The 27,990-nt window shown below is 51.0% G+C and overlaps 1 protein-coding gene and 1 long non-coding RNA gene across 3 annotated transcripts; one reads left to right on the top strand and one right to left on the bottom strand.

The window, feature by feature from the left end:
* Positions 1-14: 14 nt before the first annotated feature.
* Positions 15-22,558, bottom strand: LOC122226019. 2 transcript variants are annotated; one of them, XR_006205461.1, is made up of 4 exons: positions 22,162-22,558; positions 13,228-13,401; positions 5,179-5,284; positions 15-328 (listed from the first exon to the last, which is right to left on the bottom strand). It is a non-coding gene; the product is annotated as an uncharacterized LOC122226019 (long non-coding RNA). The 2 variants fall into 2 exon arrangements; XR_006205460.1 differs by having other exon boundaries at positions 13,046-13,401.
* SPARC (secreted protein acidic and cysteine rich) lies at positions 4,108-27,966 on the top strand. The gene is made up of 10 exons (XM_042948664.1): positions 4,108-4,215; positions 14,752-14,820; positions 16,117-16,179; positions 16,731-16,818; positions 18,253-18,374; positions 20,195-20,315; positions 23,118-23,251; positions 23,932-24,080; positions 26,161-26,309; positions 26,775-27,966. Exons 2-10 carry the CDS (start codon positions 14,764-14,766, stop codon positions 26,801-26,803), a joined length of 912 nt encoding a protein of 303 aa, XP_042804598.1. The 5' UTR covers positions 4,108-4,215; positions 14,752-14,763; the 3' UTR covers positions 26,804-27,966.
* The last annotated feature ends 24 nt before the right edge of the window (positions 27,967-27,990 follow it).

Raw genomic sequence — 27,990 nt, forward strand, 5'->3', positions numbered from 1 at the left:
CTGTCAATGTTTTTAACTGCAAGGCCCATTCAGGATTTATGGCCTGGAGACCTGAACCCCTGAGATTCTGACACCGTTTCTGATGTAAGGCCCTAGGGGATGTTTCTTGGCACTGCTTTTATTTACTTGACTTTCTGCTTGGTTGCGTTCGTTCTTGCCAGAAGCCAGGTCGACAGAGACTCGCTGATCTATTTTCAGGGTCCAGACCTCTTGCTCCCTGTCCAGGTACTGCTGCCCATACGTGGGAACACTGGATCCCCATCTGGCTCCAGTCCAGCTCTCAGAGATGGTCTTCCAGCTGGTTCAGGTGACAGAGACTCTGGAGTTCCTGAGCAGAAAGACCAACAGGTTCTAGGTAGGATTGAGAATCTGCCTCTGAGGTAGGGGACAGGAGACCTGGCTCTGAACCCCAGCCCCACTGGGTGATCAGGGCCTCAGTTTCCCCATACCTACAATATAGGTTATAAGCCCTACCCTGACTCCCTCACCAGACTGCTCTGTCTCTCGCTGAGACAGTACATGAGGAAATAACCTTAGAATGGCCAAAAGGGTGTAAAAATGGAACGAATGAAGAGAGGAGAAAGAGGAAGGAGAAAAGGAGAAGGAACAGGAGAAGGGGGATCTCCAAACGGCAGTTCTAAGCACACTTTCAGTTACTTAAAGATGCCAAGCTCCCCCTGCCCCAGGGTCTTGGCACCTGTTTCCCCTTGCCTGGAATGTTCTTCCCGCCGCACCCCTCACTGACTCATCATGTAACCTTTTTTCTCAAAATTTGCGTCTTTCGAGAGACCTACCCTAACTACGCTATCTAAAGTAGCCCCCCCATTACTTTTTTCATTTCATTCTGTTTATCTCATTCATAGAATTGATCACAATCTAAAACTAGTTCATTGCCCGCCTTAGCTATTCGAATGTCTCTGTCCCACCTCCTGCTGTGTCCCCAGTGCGGTAGAATCAATGAATGAATGAAGGAGGTAGCTGATGTTCTGGAGGTGTGGACAGACTAGACGCCATGCACACGTGCACATTCCCAAGGCAGTGGGTAGTAAAGCACCCTTGAGTTCCAAGGCTGTGACTGGGTCACAGGATCGGTGCTCGGGTCAGGAAGGACAGGATCAAGGTAGAGTAGGTCGTGTCTAGAAGAACGCAGCTGGAGGGTGGCTGGACAGGGTGGTGGGCAGGCAGCAAAGATCGCAAGGTACTGACTTCTCGTTTTGAAAGCTGAAAAGCTGATTCAGTCTGATGTTGGATACACAGCATTCCCAACTAAGAAGAGGGGTACCAAATGGCTGTGGGGTCTAGAGTCTGCTGTCAGAGCTGGAGAGAAATTTAGGAGGTGATAGATTGTAGTGGTTGAGCACTTGGGCTCTGGTGTTCTTTAAACTTGGGTTGGAATCTCTGAATTGCCATGTGTCTGGTGGATGAGCCTGGGTGTATTACTGATCTGAACTTCATTTCTCACACCTATAAAATGGGGATACTAATAGTTCCTATTTCATAGAGGTTAGATCTGAAAATATACGCCAAAGACTTAGCTCAGTGCTTGACGCATAGCAGGTGTTTAGTAAATTCTGGCTCTTATTACTATTATTATGCTGTCCAATCTATTTACAAAGGAAAACGGTGTAGCTCATATGGGGGTGGAGATGGGCTCAAAGTCACTCACTGATTCAGTGGCAGAGTGGGGACTCACAACCAGGTCTATCACACCTGGCCCAAGTTGCCCTTCTTTCCCTGCCTCTGAAGCCCTTGGTGATGGCAGGAAGACCAGCCTTAGTCCTAGCAGTTTCCCTTCCTAGGTCAAAGTCATCCTTGCTTCAGAGGCTCCTGCTTCCCCAGGGGTGCTCCTACCCTAGATATAAAAATCTACTGAGTCTTCCTGAGAGGGAGCCTGGATCAAGGTATCCCCACAGGGGCTGGCAAGTGGCCCCTAAATAGGACCTCTCACCCAGAGCCTTAGCCTAACTCCAACCCACTCTCTAATTCCTGAAGCAAAGACCACATGGGAATGGTTCCATTGGTTCATTCTCATCAGAATCATTATCTGTTTATAAAGAAGAAACACAACATTTTAGTTAATTTTAGTCCCCACGATGCCTGGGAGCTATAGCAACCAATCCTATAAAAATATGCATCTGTCCAGATGGCAAAACACTTATCTGAGGAGTCTGCCAGCAGCCAGTATTGAACAGCCAACGCAGGGCATCAGCTCTTGGCTTTTGGATCAGGCAGAGGCCTTGGGGATCATCTAGAGTAGAGTTCCTTTCCTGGATTCCTGACTAGTGCCTTTGGGAGCCTGAAGAAAGCCTTGGGCCTTCTCTGCAGAAGAATGCACAGCCACTCAAACTTTTACGATCAATTTTTATAGGGTTGAGGGTCTCTGGAAGACCAGTGTTGGGCACTATTCCAGTCTGGAACCCTATTAAAAGACAACCTCCTCGTTGCGTGAGTGCCAGCTTTGCCTTGGCCACTGTTCTCAACACTTAGAGCATCACAGCGAACATGACATGTGAAGCCCCTGCTCTCATGGATCGTTTGTCTGGTGGGGGAGACAAATAGTTTCTGATCATGGCAAGTGCTGGGAGGGAAAAAAGAGTGTAAACTGGTGAACTATGCCTGTGAGAGAAGCAAGGAGACTAATTCCAGTTGGGTGGTCACGGGGGGCCAAGGGGCTCTTTTAGGAGATGACATTGTAACAACAGAGACCTGACGGATGAGGAAACTCCAGGCACAGGAAATTCAGATCGACAGCTGTCCCTGGCAGAGGTAAGTGCAAGGGCAAAGAACCAGAGGTAGGAACAACATGGGGGTCATTGAGGAACCGAAAGACTGGTGTCCCGGAGTAGAGTGAGCATAGAGGACAGGATGGCGAGAGAGGCAGAGGCCATATCGTGTAGAAGCTTATGAGAGTGTTCTCAGTCTTCTCTTTCCATGTTATTCAAACCAAATCCATGCTTCAAGAGCCACCTGTTCCAGGAAGCCTTCTCCACCTGCCCCAACGGAGGAATCCCTCCACTCTGAACTCTGGGATAAACCTCAGAGTCTGTACCACTCGTGTGAGTGGGTGTATGCCTAAGGCATGCCCTCTCAGCAACAGCCAGAGCTCCTTGAGGACAAATACCAGTTATTAATTCCTGGATCTCTCAAAGTCCTAGAAACGCACTCATAAATATATTCATCATATATATGATGATATATATATTCATCATATATATATGATTGATATATTCATCAATATTCTCATAAATGTTCAACCAAGACCCGTTGTACCAAGAAGTTCATGTAGCATAAGAGTGAGCCAAGTTGAAATGTGGACTCAGCCTGCCCATACCGCTTTAAGCCAGGTGATCTTGGGCAAGTGACTTAGTCCCCCTGAACCTCTGTTTCTTTATTAGTAAAATGGGGATCATAACAAAATCTAAGTTAAGGGGTTGCTGGTGAAGATTATTAAGTGTGAATAAACCTTGGCTATTGTTACTTCTATGATTATTATCACTATCATCAATCACCTTATCTACTCTATACTGATGACAGATTCCCTGGCTAGAAAGCTCATCTCTTATGTGTTATTAGTGGTGCAACTTGAGTCAGAGTTGTTATTTTTAGATCATATCCCAAATCATCAATGATGATGCCACCAGAGGCGGCTTCTCTTGTCTGTACAGAGGCGAGTTCCGGCTTTGCCTTTGTCACAGATACAACCCCCTTGAATTTCTTTGCCCTCCTCAGTATTGCCTAATGTTCGGGAGGGCTCTTGTAAAGATCCCTGGTCGCAAAGTCAGGACATCTGGGCCTGGCTCTGCCCCTGGGGGCCTTTGGGTAATCCCTGGCCCCTTCCAGGCCTCAGTTCCCCTCTGAACAACGAAGAGGTTGTTCCTGGTGATTCCTGTGGACCCTTCCAGCCCTGGCACTCCATGAGTCTGTGTAGGCAGCAGTCCCAGAACCCACGAGGCAGGCAGAGTTGGGGAGTCTGGTCAGGACAGCAAGGAGAGAAAGAAAAATCTGGAAGACATAGCCGGCTTTGGCTATGGGGAGGCAGGGGAGGGGGGGAAGGAGGAGACAGAGGAGGAGGAGGGACTGAGGGGTGGAGGGGAGACAGACCCAGCCCAGAGCTCCTAGTGGTTTCCTGTTGCCCGGCTCTAAACCCTCCACATTCCTGCAGACCTTCACACAGCCCAGAGCACTCTGCCTGCTGTCCGCCTGCCTGCCACTGAGGTACGCACGACCCCCACCCGGCCTTCCCCTTCTCCAGTGCCCAGCCCCTACACCCTAGTTCACTCCTGCACTTTGTGTACAGAAAGAGAAGCTGAGCTGGGAGGTCTCTGGGTCAGGGACGGGGCGCGCATCTCCTTTGGGCTCCATCACCGCTGCCGCGAAGGGCAGGAGCCACGGACTGGCTGCCTGTTGCTTTTCAGGTGGTATAACTTTGTCTCCCTTTTAGGTTTGCAGAAAATAATCTCACTGTGTCTTTGGGGGAGTGTTTTCTGTGTGTGTGTGTGTTTGGCTCTCTGGTTTCAGAGGCTGCCTGCCTATCCTCTTTGCTCCCTTCACAAATGTGGCAGCCTCCTTTCCTGGGAATCTGATCTGGTCACAGCTGCACAGGGACAGAGGGCGGCCAGAGTCTGCCCTGCTCCCCCTTCCAGAAGATACTTCCTAGACTGGGTTCTTGGTCGGGAGTTCTGTTCTCCAAAAGGGACTTTGCATGAATGATAAATTGATCTCTGGAGGGCAAATGGGGGGGGGGGGTCTCCACCTTTAATCAGCACCCTGGGAAGGTTCCTGTTTCCCTGGAATTCTCCCCCAGTGACCCCTCCCCCCCAACCCACACACTCTGAAATAGCACCGTCAGATAGTCACTCCTGGGTTAGGCATTGTTCCCATCTGGGGCTGCCCCAGGGTATAAACACAGGAACTCACTGGCAGTGGCCCTTAGTGTAGGTAGATCTGAAGACCCCAGGCATCTGATATCCAACCAAGACACCTGGGTCCTTTGGGAGGCTGGGTGTGGCGGAGGATGTGCCAAGAAGGGGAGAAGGGGGAAGGCAAGAGAGAGTCCCAGGGCATCTCTCTCACACCACCTTATTTGAAAAGCCCAAACTCTACATGGGACTGGTGTCTAGGCTTTTAGGATGTTAAGTCCTCTTTGGACGCCCTCCTTCCCATCACTACTGTCTTTACCTTCACTGGCTCCATTGGCTGGGTGATGAGGGGACTTCCTGGGGTCTGAGACACATCAAGGATAAAGGGGGCACTAAGATGAAGCATGTCTTCAAGGAAGCCCAGCCTGCCCAAAAGAGAACAGAGAGGCACACATTTTCCTCCAGAAAGGACAGCATTCTATGCAGAACACATGGAGAAAATGTTTCCACCAGCAATTCTCTAGGGTTACATTTCTATCTCCTCCAAAGGCTGATGGTAGAAGTGCTGAGAAGCAATTAAGAAGTAGGTTGGCAGACTTAAAGAGCACATTCTATGTGTTATCTTAGGTAAGTGAGTCCTCTGGACTTCGTTTCCCTATCTGTAAAGTAAGAAGACTGGACTTGGTCTTCTGGGTGCCTGACGTCATCTGAAACTTTCTAGGGAAGTTCTCTTAAACTGGAATCCATGGACTGGCCTTTGAATGGGCTTCAAGCATCTGCAAGCCACTTAAAACGATATGTACAGTAGTGTGTGTGTGTGTGTGTGTGTGTGTGTGTGTGTGTGTGTGTATGAGACAGAGAGAGAGAACGAGAACAAGGGGTATTCACAGCCTTTAGTCTTAACATATATTCAAATGGATGCACTACCCCCAGATAGCCAGAGGGCATGACGACGTGGGAGATGGAGTGTGGGTGGGACTGGAAGCAGATGTATATTTGCAGGAGGATAAACAATTTTGAAACAGAGTGGTTGGGGGAAGAGAGGGTTAACTCAGAGTGCTCAGCTGCCACATCGACAAAGCCTGAAGGCAGCGAATTGCCGAGGGAGAGAGGAGGGGGGAAGGGGTGCCTGGAGAAGGAATCAACTTTTGAAACTTTCTCCAAGTCCCACCCACAGAAAGGCTCTTCTTTGCCGTGACTCATTCTGGGAGGAATGTGAGTTGCCACGGTAACCTTTTTTTCAGGGTCTCTGCCTGCTGGCTGGGAGGGGACACTGAAAGACTCAGAACGTCAGGGTCAGGCTCGTCAGGCTCCGTCTGAATGTCCCCTCCTTCACTCAATCCCCAGACACCAGGACAGCAAACTCTAGGTCCTGCCCTGCTGATCTCCCAGGATCCCAGGGCAGCTGTGGGGCTGTGATAAGCCTCCCTGACTTGGGTGTTTGAAGAGTTTTTGTTCCGCTGCTGTCCCCGGGGTGCCGTTTGACCTTGAACTAATCGGTTCTCCCTTCTGAGCCCCAGTTTCTTCCTTGATTAAAGAACAATAACAACCATCACCTCCAAGGGCTATCCTGTGGAAGAAATGGGCTGACACACAGGAAGCAATTGGCGAACTGTGGTCCTCCCACCTAATGCAATGGGTTTTTAGAACTGATAAATTTATGGCATCCAGAGACTTAATGAAATCATTTCCAGCTTTTTTTGGCCCGGGAGCCCCATCATCTTGGGTTTGTATATGACTTCTCTTTACTAAAAGTGCTGACAGGCACAATTTAAACAAAATATTGTTTAAATCCATTTTGATTTGGGCACCTTCATATTTCCCAAGAGTGTTGTACCCCCCAGTGTAAAAAGAGCATTGGCCAAGGCTATGGTAGAGGTGAGTCTTAACTCACAGTGAGTGACTTTAGGTAAGACCCTTCCCCTGTCTGGGTCTTAGTTTCCTAATCTGTTAAATGGGGCAGTTAGATGGTCTCCCGGGGCCCTTCCAGCTCTGAAAGGGCCTGCAAACCTAAATCCCAGAGGTTGCCTTCATGAGAAGGAGTAACTGGCCTACACTTTTAACACCCCCGTTTGCCTACTTGAAAAGGAAACAAGAGAGGAGGGGCTACGGGATCTTGGTTTGCATAATAGTCCTGCTAAAACCTTTATCCCTCCTCGGAGACTTGTCAACCAATAGCATGGCTGGGGTTTGCTATTTACAAGAGCAGCTTTCCTTGATGAAAATAAGCTATAAATAGGAAAGGATAATGGTGGAAAGGCAAGCGCTCAGGATGTGAGGTAAATAGGAGAATATGTGGCTTTTGAGATTATTTACGTAGGTGTGCGGAGATAAACAGGGGCAGACACGAACCCATGAGGATGCAGGTTCTAAGCACGGCTTTTACCAACAGGCCCCCACTGGCACAGCTAAAAATAAGTGCCTCCACACGTGAGCAAAGACAGAAGGCCATACTCTCACATACCTCTCCCTGAACCGTATGCTGGCTCACAACACAGCACAGACAAGTCCCAGGTGTGCACCTCGATGCACATACAAACTCTGACCCTTCCCTCCACAGGCCGAAACAGACAGATGCTGAGCCAGGTGGACACACAAAGACACACAGACACAGCTTCACATGGTCTTCAGGGCCACACGTAACTTACACACAGACACACTGTCCGTTACACACACACACACACAACTACCATTTGCAGCCGCACACTGTTGTGTGTAGCCACACGTAACTACAGACGATGACAAGGAGGTAGACATGTCACACACATACAGTACCAAACCGCTGGCTGGACTTCACAGATAGAGACACTGAGGATCAGAGAGGGAAGATAACTCATTCAAGGTCACACAGCCAACTGATGTCTGAGCCTAACTTTCAGATGTTCAGAAATATCCAAATGTTCGCTTTTTGTCTTTTTCTTTTTCTTTTTCTCTTTCTTTTTCTTTCTTTCTCTCTCTCTTTCTTTCTTTCTTTCTTTCTTCCTTCCTTCTTTCTTTCTTTTTTTGTTTTCATTTGATCACTTTGGTTTCATGTTTGTACAGGCAACAAGCCCTGTGGATGATAAGTGAGGGGCAGTACTTTCTCTCTCTCCTTTGCTGGCCAGCAATGGCCTATCCCAGGCCTCATTAGGGAATTATGCCATCAGGACGGCACAATGTGGCTAATAGGTGGCTGTTCATTTGCTTCTTGCTGGCTCCCTCCCTATCCTGTCTTTAAAGGAGGTAAGAGAGGGCTGGAGCTGAGCTTTTGGCCAACCCTGGGGATTAACGAAGCCACGTCTTCTCTACAGCAGACGGCCTGGATCCTAACCCCAACCCTGAACTTGGGGATGGCTGGGATGAGCAGAGCCAGAGGCAGCAAGCAGTGACTTGGCAGAATCCTTTAGAAAAACAGCCTCCTGTTATCCAGGAGGGAGAGATGGCTTAGGTAGGAAATTAGTTCTGCCCCCATTCTCAAGACATAGAGCTCGGTGTCTATAGAAAAAATATGGATGGAGATACCAACTGTGTCCAGAACTGGGTTCTTTCAGAAACTGGTTATTAGCCTATCTTATCCAGGATCCCTCTGGGTCATCTTATGTTAGTCATGGCATGAGGATCCCAGACTGATCAGATGAAATAAGAAACGAAACAAGGTAAACATCTGGAGGTTTCTGAACAGCTGGAAGTTTAGCTTTGACACCCGCCTGCTGTGGGACCCTTAAGTGAGCTATTTTTCCTCTCTGAGCCTCAATTCCTTTTGTCTCTCAAATCAGAAGCATGGCAGAGAGGTTTCGCATGGCTTGGCAATGCCAATCCATAGGCACTGGCTGCTAGAAGAACCCTGTTCAAGATTTAGACGCCACTCCGCACTTTAGGGGAAAAAGATCCTGTGCTTGATTAGTAATGTCTGCCACATGCACTGGAGGAGCATGTGGAGACATATTCACCATGTATTTACTATCCTAGGGATGTGACAGTCTGAGCTCTCATCCCCTCCATTTGTGGTCACCCCATTTGCAGCAGTGGCCCCTAGAGGGAGCCAAGGAGGAAAGCCTGAAGCTCCACCCGGGGCCTCTCCTAACCACGATGAAACAGTGAAACGTGGCATCTTAGATGCCTTTATGGAATCTCGGGCTGATCCCAGTCCCAGACTCTGGGGTTGCTTCAGAGCTGCCCCAGAACCTCTTCACTTCTGGGCTTGAGCTTGAGTTTCCCTTAGATTCTTCTCTTCCAGCAAGAAATATTAAAATTGGAAGCCGAGTCCAGGGACAGGCTGGGAGGGGTGATACTCTGAAAGGTTTCTGCCTGAGCTGACTTAGAAAGCCAGAGCCATAGAAACCGTAGGGACCACACTGCCCCAGGGTTTGCAAACTGGGTTTATGGGAGAACCCAGAGATGCTCCAACATGTCTCAGGGGTGTCCGAGTGTGTAGGACCTTCAGCCCCCTTCTCAGCATCACTTTTGCCTGCTTTTGTTTTTTTTTTAATTTCACGCTGATTCACGGAACAGATAAACACCTTCATGTTTCAACAAATGCCAAAGGCCTTTAGCTGCTTCAAATATTGGACTTTGCAGAAGACCTCATTGAAAGAAAGGGCTTATGTAATTTTGAGCACCACTGATCTAAAACAACCTCCTCATTGTGCACATGAGCAGGGCCAGGTGTGGTCCAGGGAGCGAAGGAGCCTTCCCTAAGTTTGCACGGTGAGCTGGGAACAATGCTGCCAAGACCGCAGTCCCAAGACTCCCGACTTCTGTGTCACGAGACCACCTCTGAGTGGCTGTGCTCTCTCCCTGGTGTGAGTGCCAGGTCTCCGGCCTGGCCCGGCTCTCCTTCCAAGTCCCAGCTCTCTGGCGGGCCTGGCTCACAGAGGGGGTTCCTTTATTAGCCTCCAGACTTGTTTTTCTCTCTTTAGGCTTGTTTACCAGGAACGTGTGTTTTTGGAACCCTTGTTTCCAAGCCAAACAGTGAGAGAGAGATGCTTGGTTTGCGTCAGCAGGCCAACGAAGGGGCCGGCCTGGGGCCCAGGCTTCGTCACTGTGTTCTCTGGAGGCTGGGATAGTGTCCCCTTGACCAAGAGGAGCAATGCTTCCTTTGTTCCACCCCGACACCCTTTCTCCCTAGGCCACAGGCAAAGAGCTGGGGTTCTTCCCCTGGATTCTTGAGGGGGGGATAGATATTCTGGGATCCTTGGGTGTTCTTGCAAACAACACTGCTTACTTCTATTCTCTCATATAAATCACCCGTGAGCCTCTCAAGGTAGGTGTGTTATTTCCCTTTTACCGATGGAGAAACGAATTGAGGCCCAGAGAAGGAAAGTTACTTTCCGAAGGTCACACAGTTGCTAAGCAGCAGATTTGAATCTACGCTCTGTCTCCAGAGCCCACGAGTTTACCTTTCTGTTCTGCCGCTTCTATAAAAGTGTGTAATCACCCCGATATGGTAGCCATAAGCCGCATGTGGCTACTTAAATTTAAAGTAATTACAATGAAATATAATTAAAAATTCAGTTCGCCCACACTAGCGGTATTTCAAGGGTTCGCCAGCCATAGCTACCACGTTGGACGCTGCAGGTAGAGAATATTTGCATCATTTCCAGAAGGTTCTCTTAGACTGCCCTGCTCCATAAACCTCTTTCTCTTCAAATCAGATTTGATGATTACAGCTCAAATTCTGTGCTTCATGTTCTTAAGAGCCTACGATTCCAAGGCCCACAGTCTAAGGTTCCATGATTCTGAGATGTCCCCCCTGTGCTGACATTCAAGGGGCTTTTCAGTGTCCAGGGAGAGCCCAAAGGAGGCCCTTTATATTTTGAGGGAGATGAACTGGGGGGGCTGGCTGTACTTTTCCACTTTTCCATCCCTGGAGTCTTTCTAAAGAGAGGAGTGACCTCAGCTTCAGGTCCTGCTGGCAGCCACGGGCGGGTTTTCAGCCATCTCCAGAGCAAATAAAGGCAAAAAGGAAGGGACTCGATGTACGGAACAGGGGGAGGAGGCGGCGGTGGGGTGGGAGTGAGCAGTGTCTGCATTTGGTGACCACCAAGCCAAGGGAAACACGCCTCCTGTTCCTCCCCTGGCCCAGGCTACTTTCCTTCCCTGCAACTCAGACCAGTTCACAGCCCAACTGGGCTCCATTCAGGTGAGCACCTGGGAGGTAGCAGCTGCCAAGGGAAACTGTGAGAGGAAGAGCCCGCCAGGGGTGGAGCGGGGCCGCCTGGGTCCTCACCCAGCCCTGCTGCTCACTCCCTGGGGGTCTGGGAAGATGTCTTCCCCTCTCTGGGCCTCACCTTCTCACCTGTACTACGGGGCAGGAAGACATGCCTTGAGCCCCCAGCGGGATGCTGGATTGTGAAAACACTTTGAAAAGGATAGACATCTGCATCACCACAGGCTAAAGAGATACAAAGGAGCGAGTCTTCATTCGATACCAGTCATTTCTACAGGGCTGTTTATATTTTCACTGGGCGGACTGGATCTAGGTTTGGTTGGCAGAGGATGTGTTCTGAATGCTGGGGTTCAGAACTCTGTGTTCTGACCTCACTGGGGTTACTGTTGCACCCCATCAGCTCTGCGGAATGGACGGCTGGCCCCTTTGCCAGACCTGTTTCCGAGAGCCTCGGGGATCTTATGCACGTGTAGAAAGTGTGGTCATGCAGGAAGAATAGTCCAGACATCCCCCTTCCCTCTCAGCCCATCATCTGGAGGCATAGGGTTCTGGGACTGGTGATGTAGCCCTGGGCACTGGGCAGGAGCCCAAATTTTGGAAATTCACTCTTTCTCTAAGATTTTGGGTCATTTTCTTAACACTGTCACTTTCTGCATTTCTCCCCCACTCCCCCACCAGACATAATCCCTAAATAGGCCCAACCCAACTCCACAAGAAGGTAGTTTGCCTGGGGAGTTTGACTTGGAAAAGGCCTGAATGTTGCACGATTTCCTCCTCTCAACCGCAGGCTCATCAAGAAAGTGGGACTGTAAGCCCTCCCGTGCCGTGTCTGCCCGTGTGTCACAGCACAGGCTCCAAGGGGAACAGTGCATATGTGAGCCCTTTAGACGCTAAACGCACTACAAGATTTAGAACTGTTTTTTGGTTCTGGCTGCAAAACCAGCGGCAGGAAGGGTGATTGTGCCACTAGGAAAGAAGTGCAGGAAGGTAGAGAGGCAGGACAGACCAAAGAGCTGACCAACAGACCTTTCCCTGGTCAAGGAGGGGAAGGAACATGGTTCCTCTGCTCACACGAGGGACAGACTGGAGATACTGGCCTTCCTGGCTTTTCAATCGGAAGCTCATTACATTCCCAGTCCTGGCTGGGGTAGTTCTCCGATGACATGACTTCTCTGTCACTGGAGCCCAGACAACACCTTTTTTTTTTTTTTTCCTTCTAGTTCCCAGTCTCACTTTGACCCTTTAACTTCAAACAGCCTCAGACAAGTCCTTCACTGATGTTTCTCTCTTGCTTCCATTCATAAAATCCTATGTGGGGGGTTGTCTTGCTTGTATCTTTCAAATGGGAAAGCAAACAGGGAGATTTTTCCACTTGTAGGTCTGGGGAGGGCCGGGGGGGGGGGGGGATGGTAGGGAAACAAGCATACAACTGTGTGGGGCAGGAACATTCTAAAAATTTCCTGGAAAGGGAAGACTGGACTCGTCTGGGGGTTGGAGCCAGGGTGAAACAATGCCAAGCTCCCAGGTTGATGCCTCTAAATTTCTATTACTTTTATTTCATACACATGCCGTGAAATAAGAGGTGAGGTTTTAGGTCGATTTTAATACAATAAAGGGTCATTATGAATCTGCTCTTCCTCTGCCTGTTTCTACCGTCCCAATACCATAGTCCAAACGAAGATGGGTTATACCACAGGTGAGGACACGTGCCAAGACCAGCGTGTGCCTGTGACATTTTAAGGGCATTTTAAGAACCCAGCCTACAACCTCAAAGCTTACCTGGTCTGACCCTCACAACTAATGGAAGGGGAAGCAAGGTCTGGAGAGGACCAGTGATCTTAACCAATAACCAAGGTCGTTTTGAGGCTGATAGGATCCCCTGGCATTGAATTCCAAGCTGCGTGTTTGTTTTTTTCCATGATGCCAGGGTACCTCCAAGACGCTGGGCCAGTTGAAAAGTCTTGGAAAGAACTAGGAATGACGAGCCCAATATAGAAATTTGTGGGGACAAAAGAGGGAAGACACGGCCGCTGCCCACCTTGACTAAACGCTACTTGGAGGCAGAAGGAGAATTCTTGTTTTTGCGTAGCCACAGGAGGGGGAACAGAGTAGACCAGAAGTTGGAGGGAGGCAAGTTTGGATCCATATAAGGAAGAACTTTCTAAAGCCATCTGGGAATAGAAGTCCATCTAGTTAGAACAAGAAATAAAACGTGCCCACCACAGTTCCTTTGTGAGGGATGGCATTTTGGCAATGAATCATCAGAGAAGATTCTGCCTCCAAATCCCTTGCAGTCATGGGATTTTTGGAGCCAAGGGTTTAGCATCCAGAGGATGAGGTCTTAGCAGCGACCAGGGCAGGAGAAGTTTCTAGATCTCAGCTAACATCCTTCAGCTGTGAGGGGGAAAGAAGAGAAAACATGAACATAAGTGAGCATTTGGATAGTTTCCCTGGGGGATCCAGAGAAGTGCTGTCCCTTCTGGGTAGAATGGAGACAGATGTGGCTGTCCACTGGTCACACTCCAAGACTATTGCTCTTTGTTTCATTTACTTAATGTTTATTTATTTTTGAGAGGGAGAGAGAGAGAGCATGATGACTGAGCCATCCAGGCACCCCTCTTTCTTTTAGAATGTAGATCTCATTGTCTCAAAGTGGCAGGAGGTCTCTGACTATTAACTTCCCCCCTTCTTTCGGAGGGTAGAAAAGAGGAGGAAAAGGAGGAGGAGGAGGGTTTGGAGGATGGGGAAAAAAGAATTCCGTAACATCGGGGATTAAGGGTCCTTGAAGATGATCTGGTTCAGTATTGCCCAAACTTGACTAGTTAGCCAACCACCTTTGGCGAGCCACTTTTTTAAACCTTAAATAAATGGGGGCGCCTGGGTGGCTCAGTCGTTGAGCATCCAACTTCAGCTCAGGTCATGATCTCACACTCCATGAGTTCAAGCCCTGTGTCGGGCTCTGTGCTGACACCTCAGAGCCTGGAGCCCGCTTCAGATTCTGTGTCTCCCTCTCTCTCTGACCCTCCCCTGCTCATGCTCCGTCTCTCTCTCTCTGTCTCAAAAATAAATAAAAACATGAAAAAAATTTTTAAAACTTAAATAAATGTATGGGGAAAAAAGACTTTATATCTTTACCGTAAGCGGAAAAATCTTTTGTCTTTTGTCATAAATGGAAGGAAACTATAAAAAAAAAAAAACACAAAGAAGACAAAACAACTCTGTTGAATTCCAGCTGGATATAGTTTCCTGTGGAGGCTCTGAGCCGGAGGCCTGCTCTCTGTTAAAAAGGAGCGGGGAGCCTGGGTGGCTCAGTCAGTTAAGCGCGTCTGACTCATGATTTCAGCTCAGGTCATGATCTCATGGTTTGTGCGTTCAAGCCCCACGTCGCAGTGGAGTCTGGTTGGAATTCTCTCTCTCTTCCTCTCTGCCCCTCCCCTACTCATTTTCTCTCTCTCTCTCTCTCTCTCTCTCTTTCAAAATAAATAAATAAACTTAAAGAAAAAGGAAGAGAGAGGAGTGCTAGACAGGTATCGAAGACACCTTAGCAGCAAACTGAGACTTTCTCCTCATACAGTCGGAACTGGAAGAGAATGGAATAAAAGCGATTTCCTCTGGCACCTTCCATTATCCCTTTGCATGCACCACCTAAATTTTATCTCAGATATCACAGGAATTCAGCTCAGAAGGGGCTGTCTGTCAAGAAGCCTCCCACTCACTCAATTCTCCATCTCCGTCCCCTTGCAGGGTTCCAGCATCATGAGGGCCTGGATCTTCTTCCTCCTTTGCCTGGCCGGGAGGGCCTTGGCAGCTCCTGTAAGTACTCAAAGAGCATATCCGCTCGGTCTCCCTCCATCAGAGTCACCGACTCTACCGGCCCTGGATACTTGGAGGGGCGAGGGCTTCCCTATCTCATTTTGTGCCTTATTAAAAAAAAAAAAAAAAAGATTTTTCTTACGCTAATAAGCTCAGGAGAAAAATTGAGATGAGGACCCCTGGGTGGAGAGTCCAGGGAAGAGGGATTTCCATGTAAGGAGAAGGTGAACCTTTAGCACCCACAGAGAGAGGGCTGGTTAGTTTTCAAGTCAGTGAGGACTATTTGGTTGCAAGCAACAGGCTCCGGTCTCACCACATTAGGAGGGGGAAGGATATCTACAGGGATAGATTATGAACTCTAAGGCCTTGGGGAGGGCTGGAGAAGGACAGGTCCAGGATCTGGGAGGTGAGAACAGTCTCGGAGATGCTGCCATTTGAATGGATCTGCTCCAAAGTTTTCACTTCTTGAGAAAACGTGCCAAGACGATCTAAAAAAAAATTCAAGGAGAACCAATCCAGTTGAGCTTGGGTCCTGGGCCTGCTTCTTGGCCAGGGGTCATGTAGAGCACCCTGACCAACAGACCGTCCCTGCAAGACTTAGACTTGCACGCAGAGGGCCAGCAGTGGTCATTCAAAGCTAATCCGGAAGCCGTTACCGGAAGAGAGGGGAAGAAGGGTGCGGCAGACAAACAGTTTCTTGCAACCTAGGGTTCCCTCGGCCTGTCTCCACTAGGAGGTGTGAGTGACGGTGGACTCTGGCAGGTAGATTTTGGCAAAAGATCTGGCAGGGTTAGCTGTTGCTAAGGAGCCCCAACCAGCCAGGCACCTCAGAGTTGTCTGCTACCTTGCTTCTTCCTACTCCAAGTTGACATGGCAAGAATAACAAATTCATGATAGGAACATCATACTTGCGGAAAAGATAATGACATCTGTTAAAATTAGCGGTGTTCATGCCCCCGTGGGTCTCAGTTTTCCAATCTATGAGATGAAGGGAGTCGGTCTGCATCAGTGGTTTCCAGATTCATAGGAGTTCGAAGCAATGAAAGTGCTTTTCCAAGCTGAATCTTATTGGGAGAGACACCCCAGATATAAAATATATAAAGGGGGGTGCTCCAGCGTTCCACAGGGCCCCTGTGTTTGGCTTCCCTTTTGCCATCATCACCCTACCCATGGCAGTCCCTGAGGCACAGCCTTTGGGATCTCCAGGGAGCTGCTCTCCCAGCTCCCCAGGCTGGAGGCACTTCAGAGGCAAAGCTGGCCCTGACCTTTCTGCACCCCATTTTCTCTTCCCAACAGCAACAGGAAGCCCTGCCCGATGAGACGGAGGTGGTAGAGGAAACCGTGGCTGAGGTGGCAGAGGTAGGTGGGTAGGGTCCCCAGATGTCCACATCCATTCCCTGGAGAAACCAGGGTGCTGGGAGTCTCGATCCTGGAACGGGACATTTGCCCCTTCCCGTGTGCACGCATAGCACCGAGGTGAATGCCGTGTATCCCCCAATCCTGACGCGTTCCTGAATGTTCCTCGTTCAGTGAAACCCTGGACGTGGGAGCTGTGAGTTTGAAATTTTTTCTTTCTGAGCTGTGGGGAGATTTTTCTTAGGTGATCACCCACAGTCTCCCCATACGTTAAACACGAAGGGGAGCTTCTGTGGCACGGCTGGTGGGGATAGTGGGCTCGGTACCCCTCCTGCCCTAACACCCCTCGGGGCCTCTGAGGCACCTCGGTGGACCTGTAGGAGTCTGTCTTAATTCTGACGCTGGCATCTGTGCTCTCTGTGTGCCCTGGGCCTGGCACACCTTTCCGGCTCATCTCTCCTCTCGTGGGACCTGAAGCACCCGAGCAAGTCCCCTCCAGTCTTTACCTCTGCGGGTAGGGGCCATTGGACTCACTCTTGTCCCCCCACCCCCAGGGACCTGTGGGAGCCAACCCCGTGCAGGTGGAAGTGGGAGAATTTGACGAAGGTGCCGAGGAAGCCGAACAGGAGGTGGTGGCTGAAAGTAGGTCCCTTTCTCGTGTCTTGTCACATCCAGGCTTTGCACTCCACTGCTTGAGCCTGGGGCGTGGGGACAGCCTCCGTGAGGTTCCTTCCCAAGGAAATTCAGGGTGAGGTCCTCCCCCCGGGGGGGGAGGTGGCTGTGGAGGAGGAACAGTGTTGACTCAAAGGTTGGGAATATTCTCTGGAATCTGGGAATGATCTGTTTATAGCCAGGCTGTGGGTCTCAGCAAAGGATGTTCCCAAGCTAGAAATGGCCTTCTCCCCTCACAGCTGTCTGCCCTGATTCCAAAGTTGGGCTTCACGTTCCCACTGAGGCCGCAGGTCACATGTGGTCCCCGAGCTCCTCGATGACCTCTGTCTCAGCCCCTGTCCCACACGGGCACAGACCTCCAGGAGCTTTTATACTCCTTAGCTTATGTGAAAATTGTTTCACACAGCCGTGAGGAAATAAGGCCTGGAAACCTGACAAAGCTCATATAATGCTACCCTTGGAGTTCGTGCCAGAAGGACCGAACTGTCCTAGGGCCATTGGCTCCGGCACACCTTGCTGGCATCTCCGACCCAAGGGGTTAACAGCGTGGACTTGGGAGGCAGACCCATGTAGGCTTGCCTTTAAACTTGCCAACTCCCTCTGCAAGTGCCCTCCGTTGAGCTCCGTTGAGCCCGCTTCCTCACCTCTAACCCAGGGATGACAAAGATAGCGGACCCTCGCCCCACGGCTGTTGGAGGATTATGAGATAAAACGCAAGGGCACTTGGCCCACCGCCTGGCAGGGCAGGCATCCAATAAAGAATGACTAAAATACCCCACATCAAGCACCAGGAGGAAATGGCTAGATTGAGCTGTCATCCTGAGGGCACAGAATTTTTGTCGGAGCAGAGGGGCATCTAATGGGTCTGTTCCTTCCCTCCTCCAGGCCCACCCTCATCCGGTGTTTACCAGACACAGCTGGGCTCTATTGTTCACTGTGGGCCTCAAGGCTCTTCTCCCTTTTCCTTTACAGCCACTCAAGTCTGTTTTGCTTGGCCTCACAGCTCCCTGGCTCCATGACAACAGCTGATTTTCCATCCTTCTAGAAAGTTTATTTTATAATCCAAAAACGTCTCACTATCACTGAGGAACAGAGCTGAGAACACAATGGTTGCTTCGATCCTCAAGGGAGTCATATGGTATCCAGGGCTCCTGGGTCCCAGATGAAGCCTGCAGGCCCCCAAAATGTGCCCGACCCTGACCTCACACTGAATCTCTAATCCCCAGACTGAGCCAATTTCTCCCTTAAATGCCAATTGCTGGGCTCAGCAGAAGAGAAAGGAGGACTCGGGGCTGCCCAAAACCCAGAGTGGGGGCCCCAGGAGAGGAATTCTGCCCCGGTATCAGTCCGGTTGGGTTCGGGTGGACCGGGTGGTGCTAACTACACGCCCTTGTACTCTACCAGACCCCTGCCAGAACCACCACTGCAAACATGGCAAAGTGTGTGAGCTGGATGAGAACAACACCCCCATGTGCGTGTGCCAGGACCCTACCAGCTGCCCTGCCCCCATTGGCGAGTTTGAGAAGGTAAGGGCCGGGGGTTGGGGGATTGGGCCTTCGCAAACGTGGAGTGGCTGCCCAGAACACTGGTGGCCTGGTGACTCTGTGGGGCAGTTCCAGTCTCAGAAGTCCCCACACTGGTCACAGCAGGAAAGTGGAGGTAAGGCTCTGTCCGTCGCCATGTGTCTCCAGCAACCGATAAGGATTTATTCGGCACCGTCAGGTTCCCAGCTCTGTACCAGATCCAGAAGGGAACATATCAAGAACATCAGACACTGAGATAGAGACTTCAGTGCTTGGGAGCAGCCTAGCAAAGCATCCAAAAATGTGGGTTCTGGGGTCAGACTGAAGGTTGACTTCAAACCCCATCTCCACCCGTGTCAACTGTGAGATCTTAGCTAGATGTTGAAACTTTCCAAGTCTCAGCTTTGTCATCTCTGACATAGGGATAGAGATTGTCTTTATTTCATAGGGTGGTTGTGGATATTTGTTAGGTAGTGCTTTGTACTTAGTACCCAATATATGCTATTTAAAAAAAGCTTTCAAACCCATCCATTCTGCCTCTAATAGGACTCATTCACTCAACCAACCATCCATCGATCCAACCGTGTAATTATTTATTGAGTGCCCACTCATGACAACCAATGTGCTAGTGATGACCTAGCTCAGGACAGCATATTTGGTACCGGCATTGTTCCCACAACCTCCCATCCGGGTTCTCCATCAGTAGTCTCTCCCCAATACAACTTATCCTCTGGGCTCCAAATTTTAGCATCGTTGTCAGGTTTTTCCTCCTCCTCACCCCTTTACTCCCATCCCACTGGTCACCAGTGCCCATCAACTCTCCCTCTGCAGTGATCTATAAGCCATAGTGAGTATGTACAGGAGGTTCCACACAAGGCTCCCTGCCTCCTAACACAGATACTTCCTGCCACAGTCCTCGTTCACCCCGCGGCATCTCTGCTTGGCCACCCCCACGTGCAGAGAGAGATTCACTAGGAGGACTCACGTGACCCAATGTACAGTTGTGCTCACAGCTAAGACTTATTACAGTGACATATTAAAGATACACAGTAAATCACGCGGGAACAAGATGTAGGGAGAGCCTGGAGGAATCCAGGCCCAGGCTTGCTTGCTTTCTCCACTCGCATGAGGGGTCTCACAAAATGCACTCTTTCCCCAGCTACAAAGATGCAGCCACGTGTGAACAATGTTTCTGCTCAAGGAAACCCATTAGAGACTCGGCACTCAAAGTTTTCATTGAGCGCTAGTCACGTAGGCACCCTCTGCCTAGCACGTACCCGAATTCCAGACTTCCAGAAGGAAAGCAGATGTTCAGTACAAACCGTATTGTTTGTACAAGCAGCCTAGGCACAGTGAGGCACCCTCATCATCTGTGGAAAGTTTTATAGCAGGTGCAGGGAATTGTTTATCGGCCAAGTTCCCAGATGCCAGCCAAGGGCCAACATCACAAGCGGGCCTTGCTAAGCATGACTGTCCCAGGCTTTCTGCATTAACTTTTTTCTGTACTCTGCCTGTTCACCACCCCCCATCTTTCATTCCTCCTTTCCACATCTGCCAGGCTTGTTTCCCATATCTCTGCCTGATTCAATTGTACCTCCACTCAGAGGCCAACAGTGGCTCTCACCATGGGCTCGTCATCGGCCCGGGAGCCCACAGAGTGGGTTCTTGTTGCAGCCCCAGCACTAACCCACCGCCTGACCTTGGGCTGATCACATTCCTTGCTTGGCCCCTCATGTCCCCATCTCTGAAATGGGCAAGGATGGTGGGGCCAGTGAAGGGCTTTGGGAATCAGGGCGTGGCCCTCTGTGCTCTATGCTTTGCAGGTGTGCAGCAATGACAACAAGACCTTCGACTCTTCCTGCCACTTCTTTGCCACCAAGTGCACCCTGGAGGGCACCAAGAAGGGCCACAAACTCCACCTGGACTACATTGGGCCTTGCAAATGTGAGTCTGTCCTTGGCTTCTTCCAGCGCCTCATCTGGGGAGAGAGCATTGAGCTGGCGCTGATGCGGGCTCTGCACCCCCGTGCTTCGTGACATTGGGCGAGTCTCTTTCCTTCTCTGAGCCTCAGGATTGCCATTCACTACTTTTTAGATGTTTATTCATTTATTTAGAGAGAGGACACATGTGCACACACACAAGTAGGGGAGGGGGAGACACGGAGAGAGAGAGAATCCCAAACAGCTCTGTGCTGATGTAGGGCCAAGGCCCCGAACCATGAGATCATGACGTGAGCCGAAGTCAAGAGTCGGATGTTGAACCTACTGAGCCACCCAGGCGCCCCAGGATTGCCATTTATAAAATGGGATGATTGTCTAGGAGTAGCTGCCTCTCAGCTCTGCATTCGGGACACCTCCCAGGAAGGACTGAGCAGTTGTGGAGGTCAGGGAGGGTTTTTGGATCCTTCCACTAGCATCCAAGACAACCCTTCCTTTTCTCTACTGATGAGGATGTTCTTCTATAGGGCTAACCCAAATCTTTAGTGCTTCAATAGGGCAAAGCAAAAATGATGTTCTCTCTGGGCCTATAAAGTGTTTTTAAAACACAGTAAAACCTTGGTTTGCGAGCATAATTCATTCTGGTGACATGCTTGTAATCCAAAGCACTTGCATATCAAAGCGAATTTCCCCGTAAGAAATCATGGAACCTCAGATGATTCGTTCCACATCCCAAAAATATTCATATAAAGTGATTACAATACTGTAATATAATACAAAATAACAAAGAACATATAAAGTCTAAAGAAAAATAAACAAATTAACCTGCACTTACCTTTGAAAACCTTCGTGGCCGGTGTGAGGAAGAGAAGAGAGAGGAGGGTTATTGTGTAGGGCGACTTTCACTATCACTAACGGAATCACTGCTCTCTATTGGCTCAGTGGAATCTTCTTCTGCATGGGGGCCATTGTATACACTCGCAGGGATGTTGACTACAGTACAGTATTAATAAACTCTTGTCATAGACTGTATCGAATGTAACTGGCAACAAGGCAGCTGAGGAGAGGGTCTCGATCTGCAGGCAGCCTGACCCAGGATGAAGCAGAGCATTCCTAAGCTCACTCTTGTATGGAACAGCGGAGGGCTGTCCATAGGTGCTTTGAAGGGACAAAAAACACACTAGTGCCAGTTGGGGGCACCTTCCAACCTTCTGAAAAATCACTGATTTCTGCCAAACGTTGTGGCCTGAGACCCAGCATCTGTGCGTGGGAGACGATCACCCACAATCCCACAGTGAGAGAGAGAGAGAGAGAGAGAGAGAGAGACAGAGAAGAACCATTGGCCCAGTTGCGATCACGTGATGTTCAGCAACACATACTACTCATATTGCAAGACGTCACTCACTTGTCAAGTTAAACTGTATCAGAAATGTTTGCTCATCTATGGAACACTCACAGAACAAGTCGCTTGCAATCCAAGGTTTCACTGTATTTGAACTTGAATGCTTTAAAATATGAGGCATGCCAGTTTCCTTCAGGCCCCATTACTCAGCGTTGCCCTATCCTTGGCCTTTTCACTCCATCACATTCCCGTCTGCCCACTTAAGACCTACGATTAACCACTTTCCTCTAGAAACCTGGGAGTCAGGTGTTGGGGGAAGGGATGCCAGGATACTGTCTAGCTTCTTGTTAGTGATTCCAGGTGTAGATCCCACTGGCCCAGGTGCCTCTTTCAGCATTGGCAGTCTCCTTATCACTTCAGACACCCAAGGCCACATCCTCCTCCAAGACAGCACCCATGTGGTGTCTCTGGTACATTCTGGCACCAGATGGCACTGGGGAGAGCCACTCACCTGCTTCGTGAAGGTGTGCAGGGTTCAGAAAGGTGGAGGAGAAAACCAGGTTCTCCCGTGGTCAGCCCCATGCTCCCAGTTATGGGGCTCAGGAGGCTGGGGAGGAATGCTGATAGGAGTCCTTGGGCAGTGAGACTGAGGAGTGGGCCAAGAGGCCTTTTACCAAAGTGGTTCTTTCTGTCCTCTGGGGTGTGTGGCTCACTTGCTCCAAATCCTAGTGTGTCCACCACAGGTATTCCCTTCTACTCCCCAGCTCGTGGTGGAGAAGGTAGTTGTCCTAACCACAGAGGGGACTTTCCCTGGACTCAGGATGAGGGAAGGACAGACCTCTAAGCCCCAGGGCAACCACATGCCAGGGATGGTGGATGAGGTTCTGATAACGTGGCCTCGAGCAAGCCCCTCCCCCCCCCCCCCCCCCCCGCCCCATGCTGACCTTTGATAAGTCCAATAAGAGGGTAGACTTGGTCTGACATTCTGGGATTCTAAATTCCAAAGATCAGGATGGAATCGTCATGAAGAATGTTCTGGTGGGTAAGTATTACTGACCTCCCCACCAAAGCTAAGCTGGGCCTATGGATAATGTTATTCAACCTCCCAGCTCAAACACCTCCCAAAGGTTGGTATCACCAGCGTGGGACCCGGACCTCTGCTTTCAGAGCCCCATCACCCAGAAAAGTGCAGGAGTCACTGGAGTGAACCATTGCCCTCAGCAGACTAGATCAGGCCCAGGGAAGAGCAGACGTGGCTCAGTGGAACCTTCTTCCCCCACACAATCTCCTTTGCTCACTGTGGTGTGAGAAACCATCCCAGAAAGGCCGAGCCACTGTGCCCAGGTCATCGATTGAGATGGCTGTAGGAGGAGGCCCTGGGTGAGAAGAGTGGCCTAGCCAGCATGTTGGCCCTCAGGCAGGGAGAGTCGGGGTCTGTGCTGACCACTCTCGTGTTTTGGACCCTAGACATCCCCCCCTGCCTGGACTCCGAGCTGACCGAATTCCCCCTGCGCATGCGGGACTGGCTCAAGAACGTCCTGGTCACTCTGTACGAAAGGGACGAGGACAACAACCTTCTGACCGAGAAGCAGAAGCTGCGAGTAAGTGCTCTCTTCCCAGCCTGTCCCAGGGCCCTTGCCTGGCACTGAGCGAGGTGGCTCCTGGCCCCGGGCTGGCTGAGATCCAGTCCCATCCCTAGAACTAGGCCCCCACGTGTAAACCTACACCGCGGCGCTGACGAGTGCCCTTATTCTGGGCTCTGGGACGCTGGCTTCTTGCTGCCTTTGGAGGCTGATAATACACGTTCACGTCTTAAAGCCCGAGAAGCCCTGTCATAGAGAGACCTGCTCACTTTGGCCCAGTGTTAAACAAAAGGAACACAAACGCCCAGTTGCTTTTTCCTTCTGATCTGTGGATCTTTAACGTTACTGGACATATCAAGCACTTGGAGTACCGATAATGTGCAGATTCCCGAGCCCCATCTCGGGCCCACAGAATCAGTGTCTCTGTGAATCCGGGCCCAGGAAGCTGCATTTTCACACACTCCCCAGGTGCGTTTGGTGGGACCGCTCTAGGCAGATAGACTGCTTTGAGATCACCCCAGGCCTCCGCTTTTGTGGGTGAGATGCTGGTACCCATCTATGCCACTGCCTTCCCTCATTTCGAACCTTGGCCTGGGCTGGTCTCTTCTGGCTCCGGCCTACTGTCGGAAGAGGAGGGGCCCTCCCTGGCCTGGACGGTCTCCCCTGGACCCTTTGTCACGCAGCATCTGCTCTCACAGGTGAAGAAGATCCATGAGAATGAGAAGCGCCTGGAGGCTGGAGACCACCCCGTGGAGCTGCTGGCCCGGGACTTCGAGAAGAACTACAACATGTACATCTTCCCCGTGCACTGGCAGTTTGGCCAGCTGGACCAGCACCCCATTGATGGGTAAGGCCTCAGGCCCTCAGGGTCACAGGGCGCCGCTCTGGCTCGGTGCTGGAGGACGCAGAGTTGTGGGTCAGGGCTGGGAGGTGCACTGGGTATGGCCAGAAAACTCTGCAGACTGCTGCGTGCAGTCCTGGAGTCCCACAGTTTGTGTAGGGGCCGAGCAGGAAGGAAGCCATAATACATGTTCATGCCGGAAGAAGTGGAAGTCAGCTGGAATTGAAAAATCCCTCCTTACCCCTGTGCGCACCGGTCTTGGGTATCCACTTGTTGAGGGAGAGTGAGCTGGAAAGGAGCTCAGACTCCGTGGGGTAGTGGGGCGGAGGTGGGCTGGCCTGTGTGCTCACAGCCCTTCAGCAAAAGACCTGAGACCCAGCAGCCCTGGGAGGGCAAACTGAACCTGGGACTTCTTAAAAAAAACTCCACAGAACCAATCCCATCCACATCGCAAGCCCTTGTTGAATTGCTCTTCCCTGTCGTCCAGATGGGTTTTGACGTGCCGTGCAACCACACGGCAGAACAGGCACGCAGCTGTCCGTGACCCAACACTCACTGAGCAACTATTATGTGCTCAGCCCTGTTCGGGCAGGGGGTTTATCCGTGATCAGAGCTGATGTGGTCCTTGCCCCCATGAAGCTCACGCTCTGGGTGACAACCTGCTTCTCACAATCGAAGGACAACAGTAAAAAGGCCCCCAGAAGGTGTAAGTGGGTGGCCGGCTGCACGTGAGGCCGGACAGTGGTTGTCACGACCCTCACCACAGCTTTGTGGCCTCCTCTTGCTGTGTGTTCTCGGGGGAGCCCGGAATGGAGGGCCACCTCGTTCACATGCCTGGGGGGAGGACACCGGGCCCAGGGATGGTCCTCTCTGGGACGCTCACCCCTCGTCTGTGCCTGGAGCCCACCCACCCTGGCCACAGTCCCCAAGTGGGGGGGTCTCCTGAGCTCTGGGAACCTCCTTGCTGCTTCTCTCCCAGGCTCTTTCCATGGCTGGGATTCAACTGAGTCACTCACTGTGGAGGGGAAAGGGGAAGTCAGGGGGGACATCTGAAGCTCAGACTGAGCCGCTGGATCCCACCACAATGAAAGCACCGGGAGAGAGGCTTCCGGATGGGGCCGCAGGACTGTGCGTCTGGGAAAGTGCTCCAGCCTGGGCCAGGGGGTCCGTGCTCCCGCTCTTCTTGTCCCAGAGCTGCACGGTGACCTTGCCTGAGTTCCTGCCCCTCTTTGGGCCTCAGTTTTCCCACCGATATACAACAGAAGGGGAGAGGATGTTCCTTCCAGTTGAAACATTGTGTGATTCCTTCCACGAGTTGGGTGGCGTGAGGGAGTCTGGGGGTTAGAGAGAAAATTGGAGTCACGGTGCGGCCCCTTGGGGAAGAGTGTTTTGCGGACAACTGGTTGAGGGCTCTGGAGAATAAGGAAAAAATTCATACGTGTGCTCTGGAGGCCAGGCCGGCTGGAGGAAAGGGAATGGACAGCGGGAGAGAAGCCAGGAGGCCTCCCTCTCGCACGTTACCAGGTACAGAAAGTGAAAGCTCTTGTGGAGGTCAGAGTCCTTCTGACCGTCCTGCCAATCCCAGCCCCGTCCCACTTCTCCCCAGAAGGCAGCACCGGCACCATTTAGTGTGTTTCTTTTTAGACTTTTTTCTAGGCATTTGTCGCTATAGACATGTGTGTCCCTGGAAACACGCACGGTTGTTTCATATCAGATTTTGATCTACCAATAGCAGAAGATTTTCACTTTAAGTGTTTGCGCCCCGATCCTCAGCCAATAAGGAAACAAATGCACCAAGAGGCCCTTGTTATGAACCCATGGGATCTCAGAACCGGAAGGGCCCTTAGCCGTTACGGTCAACTCTCCCCCCTTTGATGGAGGGGAAACCGAGGCTCAGAGCAAGGCATTGCCTGCTCTCAGTCCCACAGCAGGTCAGCGGCAGAGCGGGGGGGTAGACCAGGATGCTGGCTTCCTGCTCCACTCACACACCCCTTCCTTCCACCCTGTGGGGCAGCCTCGCTCTCCTGTCTCTCCTGGAGCGTGGGGCTTTCCGACACCTCAGGCCCTCCCCGTCTCCTGCCCACAGGTACCTGTCCCACACGGAGCTGGCCCCACTGCGCGCACCCCTCATCCCCATGGAGCACTGCACCACCCGCTTTTTTGAGACCTGCGACCTGGACAATGACAAGTACATCGCCCTGGATGAGTGGGCCGGCTGCTTCGGCATCAAGGAGCGTGAGTGTCTGAGCAAAGGGGCCCCATCCTCTCCCCACCTCCCCTCTGCTCTCTGTCATCTGCGGGTCCATCCTCTCTACCCAGCTCTGCTCTCTGGGCCTAGTTAACTCCTGTCTGCTCTCCCTGTCTGGGCAGGCCTTGCTCTCTCAGGTGGTTTCTTGTCCATCTGGCCGTCTTTATCATTCCTTTCCTCAAGCGTAGCACTCAGTCTGTGCCTAGCCCTATTTTGGGAACTGGCAGGCACGTAGACAGGAGACAGGAAGTGTAATTTGGCAGTGTGTGTCAGTGACAGGAACAGGGGCAGGGAGACCAAGGTTATCAGTCGCCACGTTCCTGGGTGACCCTGGGCTGGTCATCTGACCCCTGGCCTGCGGATGGGGGGGGACCCGCCGACTCCTCAGGAAGCCCGTCTTCACCCGCACAGGGCCTCACGCTCTAACTCTGTTCTCTCGTCTTGCTTTGCAGAGGATATTGACAAGGATCTGGTGATCTAAATCCACGCCTGCCTCCTTCCGCAGTTCTGGATCCTCCCTCTTTGATCTTCCCCTTCCTGTTTCCCCCAAAGTTTAAAATGTTTGGATGGTTTGTTGTTCTGCCTGGGGACAAGGTGCTAATATAGATTCACATGAATACATTAACGGTGCTAAAAATGGAAATTGTAACCCAAGTCATGACATTCTTAGGTGTAACTCTGCTCTCACTGCCTCTTGCTCGCCCACTAACGGCCCCATTTTGCTCTCGCCCCTTGCGGTGTCCCCCGTTGTCTTAGTGGCGTGTGGGTGGGAACTTTGATCTGCTCAAGCCTGCCTTCAACACACATTGCGTCTTCAGATTTTCTCTCCTCTTCTGTTTGAAACTAACGCTCACCAAGGTAGTCTTTGTGTTCATTTTATTTCAGGGTATTGGCTGCCAGGGGGGGGCTCTTCCCCTCATGGCCTGAAGGTGGGAAAGGGAAGTAACAGGCACGTGATGCTGGCAAGGATGTTTCTGGGACTGGAGGCCTAGTGGGAGAAAGCCGTGCGGAACCCGCCAGCCAGAACCGCAGGTGGCAAGGCTGTTGCTGGGAGAAAGGACCCGAGTCTGTGTTAGGAAAGTATGTTAACTCTCGCATACGCCAGTTCCGCACCAAGTCTCCCTCATCTTTCGGTGCCGTTTCTTTTCACGTTAGGCTGTTTGTCCAAACTTTTGGGAGCCGGGGTGGACCATCAGCTCTCTGGAATCTGCCAGGGCCCTGCGGGGGTGGGTCACCACACCGTGCAGGGCTTCTCCCCTCCTAGATGTCTTTGGGAAATGCAGGACTGGGAGGTGCTTTCGACCAGGAAGGCCAAGGTCTAGAGCGAGGTGTAGAAAGTTGTAAAATAGAAGTGTGGTTGGTGAATTTTTTTTTTTTTTTTTCCACATTTAGATAGCTGTCACAAGAGGTCTTTCCCTCGGTTTCTAGCACGTCCCTCCTTTTCTCCCTCTCCCCACTTTTTTCCTTCTATCAGTCAAGAGTAACTTCAAAGTCAATGGGATGGTCGGATCTCACAGGCTGAGAACTCGTTCACCTCCAAGCATTTCATGAAAAAGCTGCTTCTCATTAATCTTGCAAACCCTCGCCATGATGTGGGGAGTTTGACAAATCTTTCAAAATAAAAAGTAATGACTTAGAAACTGCCTTCCTGAGTGATTTTGCATGTGT

Source organism: Panthera leo, chromosome A1 (genome assembly GCF_018350215.1).
Source record: "Panthera leo isolate Ple1 chromosome A1, P.leo_Ple1_pat1.1, whole genome shotgun sequence".
In the NCBI taxonomy this organism is placed as follows: domain Eukaryota; kingdom Metazoa; phylum Chordata; class Mammalia; order Carnivora; family Felidae; genus Panthera; species Panthera leo.

What these genes read in the sequence shown, in the direction of transcription:
- SPARC (XM_042948664.1), top strand. Translation starts at nt 14,764, where the DNA reads ATGAGGGCCTGGATCTTCTTCCTCCTTTGCCTGGCCGGGAGGGCCTTG. An exon ending in CCGTGGCTGAGGTGGCAGAG is followed by an intron (nt 16,180 to 16,730) that starts GTAGGTGGGTAG and finishes CCCCACCCCCAG; the next exon opens with GGACCTGTGGGAGCCAACCC. An exon ending in CCATTGGCGAGTTTGAGAAG is followed by an intron (nt 18,375 to 20,194) that starts GTAAGGGCCGGG and finishes TATGCTTTGCAG; the next exon opens with GTGTGCAGCAATGACAACAA.